The sequence below is a fragment of the Papio anubis genome, chromosome X (genome assembly GCF_008728515.1).
Source record: "Papio anubis isolate 15944 chromosome X, Panubis1.0, whole genome shotgun sequence".
NCBI lineage: Eukaryota > Metazoa > Chordata > Mammalia > Primates > Cercopithecidae > Papio > Papio anubis.
The window spans coordinates 89,424,999-89,434,308 of NC_044996.1; the positions used below are offsets into that span (position 1 = coordinate 89,424,999).

At 42.1% G+C, this 9,310-nt stretch overlaps 1 protein-coding gene across 1 annotated transcript; it reads left to right on the forward strand.

Moving 5' to 3' along the window:
* The first annotated feature begins 345 nt into the window (after nucleotides 1-345).
* On the forward strand, nucleotides 346-6,302 carry ZXDB (zinc finger X-linked duplicated B). Its single transcript, XM_009197721.4, is given in 3 exon segments — nucleotides 346-1,685; nucleotides 1,688-2,278; nucleotides 2,281-6,302. Coding segments are annotated over 3 exon segments (2,391 nt in total). The 5' UTR covers nucleotides 346-871; the 3' UTR covers nucleotides 3,267-6,302.
* The last annotated feature ends 3,008 nt before the right edge of the window (nucleotides 6,303-9,310 follow it).

The window sequence follows — 9,310 nt, forward strand, 5'->3', positions numbered from 1 at the left end:
TCATTGTACTGTGAGAGTGGACAGGAAATTTATCATGGTACAACCGATGGTGGAAGGGCAAAGAGTTGGTTTAGGTTGTACACTGTATAGGGAGAAGCCAGGAGAAGGTTGGGTTTTTTTTCCAGTTGTTTCATCCTCCAGACTTTGCATTTCTAGGCTGAACACTGCTAATCTGTTTTGGCCGCATCTCTCACTCATTCTAATCTCTGTATCAGCAAGACAAAAATTGAACTATGTGGCAAATTGTACCGAAGACTTTGCTCAAGACAATTGTGAGTATGGAAGTTGTCCCGCGGGGAGGTGGGAGGGGGAAGGACACTTTCAGAAGAAATGCCAGCACTATGGTGGTTTACTGCTGACACAGAGACAGTTTATTCTCTCAGGAATTGTCTTTCATCCATCAGTCCAGCCAGTCAGCCAGCCAGCAAACAAATTTTAACACACAAAAAGTACGAGCAACATGTCTAACACTGGGAGGGGCTGGGTGTGTTTATTTGGGTATATACAATGAGTCACGGATTAAAATTGCTTTTAGCGGATAGACGCCTAGGTGTTCCACAGCATTACTGAACAAGCTGTCGTCATTTCCCCATCACCTCAGAAGACCTCCTTAATTACTTACGTATATTAACCGTAGAACGTATTTATGCATACCAGGCTCTACCTCTGGGCTTTCTATTCTGTTCCAGAGACCCAGTACCAGAATATTTAAATCACTGTGGCGTTAAATACGTTTTAATATCTGATAGGGCCAGTTTCTGCGCATTGCATTTTTTTTTCCCCTTTCAGGAACGTGTTCAGGCCCGCGGCAGGGGGCCGGGTCGCGCCTCCTCCTCGGCTCCGGTTCCAGCCCAGCCTCTGGGACACAGAGATGGAAATCCCGAAGCTGCTCCCCCCGGCTCGCGGGACACTACAGGGCGGCCACGGCGGTATCCCCGCGGGTGGCGGCCGGGTCCACCGAGGCCCTGACCCGCCGGCTGGTCCAGGTCCCCCGCGCCGCCTCCTGCTGCTCCGGGGCCCCCAAGATGGCGGGCCCGGGCGGCGGTGCGAGGCCCGCACGGCATCACGGGGCCCTGGCCCAAGCCTGTTGGCGCCGAGGCCCGATCAACCTAGCGGCGGCGGCGACGACTTCTTCCTGGTGCTGCTCGACCCGGTGGGTGGCGACGTGGAGACAGTGGGCTCCGGTCAGGCCACAGGGCCTGTGTTGAGGGAGGAGGCCGAGGAGGGCCCGGGGTTCCAGGGGGGCGAGAGCGGCGCGAACTCCGCGGAGCGAACTGCGCTAGGCCCCCGCTGCCTGTCAGCGGTTCCCACTCAGGCCCCGATCTCCGCCCCCGGCCCCGCCGCGGCCTTCACCGGCACAGTCACTGCATCCACAGAAACCCAGGGGACCGCCACTGTGCTGGGCGGCGTCCTCACCCTGGCCACGCCCCCATCACACTCCTGGGAGCCAGGGGCCGCTCCTGCCCAGCAGCCCGGGTGTCTGATCGCCCCGCAAGCCGGGTTCCCGCATGCCGCGCAGCCGGGTGATTGCCCAGAACTGCCGCCAGACCTCCTGCTAGCCGAGCAGGCCGAACCCGCGCCTGCTCCGGCGCCCGAGGAGGAGGTGGAGGGCCCGGCCGCCGCCCTGGGCCCCCGCGGACCGCTGGGCTCGGGCCCAGGCATGGTGCTGTACCTGTGCCCCGAGCGCAGTGCGGGCAATCCTTCGCCAAGAAGCACCAGCTGAAGGTGCACCTGCTGACGCACAGCAGCAGCCAGGGCCAGAGGCCCTTCAAATGCCCCCTGGGTGGCTGCGGCTGGACCTTCACCACCTCTTACAAGCTCAAGAGGCACCTGCAGTCTCACGACAAACTGCGGCCTTTTGGCTGCCCAGCGGAGGGCTGTGGCAAGAGCTTCACCACAGGAGTGCTTGGCCCAGCCTGAAGGCAGAAGGGCCATGAGCAGGAGAACTCATTCAAATGCGAGGTGTGCGAGGAGAGCTTCCCCACGCAGGCCAAACTCAGAGCCCACCAGAGCAGCCACTTCGAACCGAGGCCTTACCAGTGCGCGTTTTCTGGCTGCAAGAAGACATTTATCACAGTGAGTGCTCTCTTTTCCCATAACCGCGCCCATTTCAGGGAACAGGAACTGTTTTCATGCTCTTTTCCTGGCTGCAGCAAGCAATATGACAAGGCTTGTAGGTTGAAAATTCACCTGCGGAGTCACACTGGCGAGAGACCTTTCCTTTGTGACTTTGATGGCTGTGGCTGGAACTTCACCAGCATGTCCAAACTCTTAAGGCACAAAGGAAGCACGACGATGACCGGCGGTTCATGTGCCCTGTGGAAGGCTGTGGGAAATCTTTCACGAGGGCTGAACATTTGAAAGGCCACAGCATAACCCACCTGGGTACAAAGCCTTTCGTGTGTCCTGTGGAAGGCTGCTGTGCCAGGTTCTCTGCTCGCAGTAGCCTCTACATTCACTCCAAGAAACACCTGCAGGATGTGGACACTTGGAAAAGCCGTTGCCCGATCTCCACTTGTAATAAACTCTTCACATCCAAGCACAGCATGAAGACGCACATGACCAAAAGGCACAAGGTGGGCCAGGATCTCTTAGCTCAGCTAGAAGCAGCAAATTCTCTTACACCCAGCAGTGAACTTACCAGCCAGAGACAGAATGATCTCAGTGATGCAGAGATTGTGTCTCTCTTCTCTGATATTCCTGACAGTACTTCTGCTGCAGTGCTGGACACAGCATTGGTGAACTCTGGAATCTTGACTATTGATGTGGCTTCTGTGAGCTCGACTCTGGCAGGGCACCTCCCTGCTAATAGTAATTCCGTAGGGCAGGCTGTGGACCCTCCGGCCTTGATGGCCACCAGCGACCCTCCTCAAAGTCTGGATACCTCTCTCTTTTTCTGAATGGCGGCCACTGGTTTTCAGCAGAGCCCCTTAGATATGGATGAGGTCTCAAGTGTAAGTGTGGGGCCATTGGGATCTCTGGGCTCTTTGGCCATGAAAAACTCCAGTCCAGAGCCCCAGGCTTTGACACCCAGCAGTAAGCTAACAGTGGACACAGATGCTCTGACTCCTTCAAGCACCCTTTGTGAAAACAGTGTCTCAGAACTACTGACACCAACCAAAGCGGAGTGGAACGTACATCCTGACTCTGACTTCTTTGGACAGGAGGGAGAAACCCAGTTTGGATTCCCCAATGTAGCAGGAAACCACGGTTCTCAGAAAGAAACAGATCTTATCACTGTGACTGGCAGCTCATTTTTGGTATGAACCAACTCTATTCATTCCTTGCCATGTGGCTTACTTTTATTACAGTCAATTTTGAGGATGTTCTGGACTAAATGTCTAAGTGCAGTCATTTCTTTTTGGTTTGCAAAAAGAGCACAGCCCTGGACTACAAGTTTGGAGATCTAAATTCTGATCTCGAGTCTGGAACTGATAAGTTGTGTGACCCTGAGCAAGTCACTTAACCTTTCTGAGCCTTAATTTCCTTATTTATAAATTGAGGTGGTTTGAATAGATTGCTTTTAAGGTCTTTCTGCTCTGTGATTCCTTGATAATAGATTTATTTCCTTGAAAAATATGAGAACTTTTTCAGTGATGTGGTATGTCTTTTTGTTTTTGTTTTTTTTTTTAACTGCCCTCCCACCCCTCACATGGTCTTTTTTTGGCAAACGTACATAATGTTACATCATATTATGATGAACATCCATGTACTTTTCACTCCACTTCAGCAATTATGAATCCATGAACAGTCTTTTTTAACTTAGCCTCACTCACTCCCCATGTTCTAGTATTATTTTGTAACAAATAGCAGACATCTGATCATTTTATCCATAAATATTATTTATATATCTCTGAAAGCTGTGGGCTGATATGGAAAAAAAATGATAATTCCATTATCACAAGTAGTATTTACAGTAATTCTTTAATATCAGTAAATATCCAGTGAGTTCAAACTTTCAATTGCCTCATAAATGCTACTTGTTTTATTATTTTTAATTAGTAGAATCCCGTAAATCTCCTAAGTGTCTTCTTAATCCGTATGTTTCCCCTTCATCTTTGTTTTTTTCTTGCGATTTTGTTTATGAAATGAGGTTGTTTCACATGTAGCATTTGCTACGATTTAAGTTTTGCTAATTACATCCCTATGGTAATGTTTGCTTTCCTCTATCCTCTGTTTCTTTAATTTGCTAGTGATGTCTAGAGACTTGATGAGATTGAAACATGGCTTTTGGCATGAATGTTTCATAGGTTATGTTGTGTTCATTTAGTAGGTGGTGCATAATCTGTGGTTTTCTCTCTTTTGTGGTATTAGCAGCTGCTGCAGATAAATGCATTAATTCATGATGCTTCTGATATAATGAATCATCTTTGTAGAGTTACTAATCATTAGCAAAGGAGGAAATGCTATGTAATAGAAATATTATTCAATACCAAAATATTTTCTTAAATAGTCATAGAACTAACAGGAAAAAATAGATAGCAAAAAAATGTGTTGGCTGTTCTCACTGTTTATCTTCCTGACTTCTTTTGATGATGGAAGGCAGTTTTGTGGAATTTGTCAGCCAGGTCTTTGACATGAAACAGACCCAGGGCTAAATTTTGGCTCTGTGGTGTTGGTTAAGTGGCCTTGAATAAATTAGTTATTAAGCCTCAGTTTTCTAGCTTTTAACTGATTATAGCAATGCACACACATACCTGACACACTGTTAAATTTTCTTCTCTTCCTGTTTCTTGCGTTAAGAAAAAATACTCTGTGTTTTGGCATATTTTAGTGAATTTGTACCATTTTTATTCTCAGTCCTTTTATAATAATTGGAGTATTTTAATCTTATTCATGTGCAGACAAAAGAGCTTTATGAAGTTCAGGGTGAAGTAGTCAAGGGAATCTGTTTATTCCCTCTTCCCTCTACTGAATAATTTTCCCTCTAAGAATTGCTGTGGGTAATACCATGAGTGGAGACATTGCCCACATGCAGAACAGCATATCTCTCCATTTGATCAATTCCCACATGCATAACAGCATATCTCTCCATTTGATCAATTTGTCACCATCTTTGCTCTGCTTTGAAAGTCAGGCTTCTCTGTGACTGTGAAGCCTGCTGTTCCCTGAAAATCTGATAATGGAGCAGTGGAGGTTTCTTTCTTTCTGTGCTCTGTAGATCAAATTGTTTGCACTTGGAATTTCCCAGAGTTGAAAGGAAAGACTGAACTGGAATATTGTGTAAACTGTCTGTCTTACATTAGTGTAGCATTTTGCAATTTGGGGAACATCTTCACAACTTGTGTCTCGTTGTTCAGAACAACGTTGTGAAGTAGTTTTGGCAATGTCTGTGTTTCATGTAATTTAGCCAACTCCCATTCCAACTCGGCTTTGGCTAAATCTGACAATTCTATATATAGCTTAAAACAAAGAAGACACATTCTCTTTACCCCTCCCAGTCTACCCGTCCAGCCTTCATGATTCATTCCTGTGTCAAGGTTAGTCGCTGTTTTCCATTTGAATTGGTTTCTTTTATGGTCAGTTTACTTTCTTCCCTCTCCCTTCCCTTTCCTGCACATTCCCATCCTTGCCACGCCTTTCTGTCCTCTTTTTTAATGGATATATCTTTTTCCTGCCATTATCCCTCAGACATTCTCCTCATGGCACATTTTCTTCGAATGCTAACATTTACTGAGTGTACATTGGAGTTCTGTGCATACAGGAAGAAGTTATTTTCTGAGCTTAGATAATACTATGTGTATATGTGATTAAAATGATGAAGATTATTTTCTATACCCTTCAAATTAGAAGTGGATTTCTGTTTCATTACTTCCAATTTAAAAAGTTTTTGCCAGAGAGTTTTGCCAATACTCTCTTATTTGCTCTAGTGTACTAGTCCAGTAGTGTTTGCATGTGGATGTCTGTGGATGACAGTTATTGTAGCACTTTGGCAGTGCACTAAAAATTTGCCACTATGAAATATTTCTGTATTGCGTGTGTGTGTGTTGAAATACGCACACAGCTCCCCCCCCATATATATTAAAAGTGGTTGTATTCATTTAGTGAAAAAAAAAAGTAGATGTACTTTTGTAAATCAGATAAATGCTTGGAATTTGATTGTGTCTACCCATTCAACAGTTTTCCCTCTTTGCTCTGGAAATATTTGTACTCATATAGCATATTTCAAAAATGTCGTTGTTCATTAAGGCCTCTTAAATAGACCACTATTTTTTGTGTCTGGCAGATGAGTATGTCAAGGATTGAGATGAACACATAAGTCTTGGAAATTAAATAAATTTATAAACATAAAGATAATTTAATGCTGTGACTTCATTTTTTTAAATTATTTAAACCAACTTTCTCCCAATAAAAAATTATAAACTATGTCTTGTCCTGCTTATTCCTGGACAAATTTTCAAAGGACAGATGTTACGTTCTCAGAGGGAACAGCTTTTATTTGTCCATGGGCTCACAAAGTTTCACTAAACAAATTTGTTCAAATGATTTCTCTTTCAACATCATTTTCTAGCAAAATCATGGAAAACAGCTTTACACTTTCAAGGTAATAGATATAATTCTGTTGGTGGTGATAAGCTGCACTTGACTCATCTGAAAAATGTTGCCATCACTCCTTTTAAATAATGGTAGTTGTTTTAATTTCTGCTTCTCTTCAGGCATTGACTTATTAAAACTTCTCATCAACTGAAAACACAGTAACATAATGGCTTAAAAAGAATTGTGTTTCTAGGGCTCCATTGATCTTGTTGGTCATAAGCTAAAAATACACTGACATTGGTATTTTTTTTTTTTTTTACCAATTACTATAATTAATACAACAAAATGCTTTAGTAGTAGTCGAGAAACATGGATAGACTATGAAGTTTGTCTCTGTGACCTACATTTTTCATGTTCATATCTGGGAAACATATGAGAAAGCAATTTGTAAGCTGGAGATTATACTATATATATTCAAAATTAACAAATATTTACTGAGCATCATTGTGAAGATTACCCCATAACATATTGAGGGGTCTGTGAGAGGAGTACTGTATGACCTTGACCTTTAAACAGATCGCTGTTGATGGGAGGAGATAGAAAAATAATATATTAAATTATTGAAGAACAAAAACAGAAAAATGTTTACTTTGGCACCAAAATGAAAATGATTAAGAGGTAAAAACAAAACAAAAAAAACAGTAAGAATAATGAGACATTTATTCTGGACACAGAGAAGCCAGCAAATATGTTTTAATAGAGGAGTCAGATCATAAAAATATTGTTTTAGAAAAGTTAATGTCATGCTAGTGTACAATGTGGATTAGATGGGAAAGACCGGAATAGGAAAATCAGTGAGAAAGCTTTTGGAGCAATCAAGGTGTGATATGAAGGATGAAGCCAGAACTAGGATAGTGCCAGTGGAAATCAAAAGGAAGAAAGAGGTATTGGAAATATTTTCAGATATTTCCAGTATTTGAAGACAGATTTCAAATATCAGATAATTTCAAATCTCTCTTCAAATACTGAAGAGACAACTTAGTACCTCATTGTGGGGGAAGAAACGAGGGAGGGAGGGAGAGAGAGAATGAGAGAGAGAGAGATCATCATAGAAACCAAGAATGGTAACTCAGGTTTCCTTGGGGACTATAATATATTTTTACTAACAGAATGAGGGAAGTAAGGAAGAGTTCATTTTGAGAATCAGTGTATAAAGATGGTGTATTTAGTTAAATAATAGTTGTTAAAGCATTGTTATCCTACATGAGGATACATTATAATGTGGATACAATTGTGGTTTATCCACTTTCTAGAAGACACCAAAAGGCTACTCTTTTTTTTTTTTTTGGCAGGGGGTTCCTTTAGGCATTCTCAGAGCTACCTACACAGTTATGATCCTCTTACCTCCTTTTGAAATACCAGAGACCTCCCCAGCTTGTCCTGAATGATCCAGATCTGCATTGGCCAATATGGTAGCTACTAGTCATATGTGCCTATTCAGCATTTGAAATGTGTCTAGTGCAACCAAGGAACTGAATTCTTAATTTAATTTAAATTTAAGTTTTAAAACTGAAGCAGTTATAAAACATTTTTCTGTTAGACACAACTCTATTGTTTTGGCAGGACTAAATTTCACTTTAGCCATTGAAAATTTAGTATCCAAATTGAGTTGTGCTATGAATGTAAAATATAAACCTTAATACCAAAAGTTTTCAGAGGCTTAATACAAAAAATTAAATATCTGATTAGTATTTTAATATTGATTACATGTTGAATAATGTTTTGAATAGATTTGGTCAAAAATTCAAATTAATTTTATCAGTTTCTTCTTACTTTTTTAATGTGGCTACTAAAAAAATCTGAAATAAAGGCAGGACACAGTGGCTCATGCCTGTAATCCCAACACATTAGGAGGCCAAGGCGGAAGGATCACTGTGACCAGGAATTCGAGGCTTCAGTGAGCTATGATCCCACCGCTGCACTCCAGCCCAGGTGACAAAGTGAGACCCTATCTCTTTAGAAAAGAAGAAAATTAAAGAAAATTTAAAATTAAACATATGGCTCTTTAAAAAAAATAAAATTACAGATAAGCTCATTATATTTCTATTGGACAATGCAAATCTGGACATTACATCACTTCCTAAGACTACTCTGTGTGAAAATGAGCTATGCCTTCTGTGCTGTATACTAACTTTTAAGATTCACTGGGTATTCTATTTTATGTTTAGGGTATAATAGTCTATGTATTATATTAGGAATTCAGTATTTTGTCATGAATTTCAGCAGTTCACTATGAAAGTAGAAGTAAGTTTCACCTCCATCTGTCTCAGTTGGAGCTGGGAAGAGTAAGATGGTGAAAAGTTCAATATTCCTGGATCTGTGTGAGATTGCCTCATTGAGGCATCTTACTTATCATCTCTTCTGTCACTAAAGAGAGTCGTGAGGCAAGGGATAGTGTGAGAACCCCTACAAGAGTCTTTCCATTTTGTAGTTTCCCTGTCCACTAAAAGAGAGAACTCTAGAAGGAATGGAACAAAAATAAAGGGTAAAACATTAAAGGAGTGTAAATAACTCTCCAGGAATTACATTGTATTTGATGGTGAATTTGATAGGAGTCCCACATTGTCACCTAGGATAATTTCTCACTCTTGTTAATTTAAAGACAGACAACACTCTTTTAACTTTTCATTTTTCTAAAGACAATATCCGAATGTGGTATTTTAAAACAAAGCACACAAAGATACCTAACAGCACCAACAATTTCTGAATCCCTTAAGACCATCGATTCTATTTGTTTACTAAGCTATCATTCAGCACTTATGTATTGAGTACC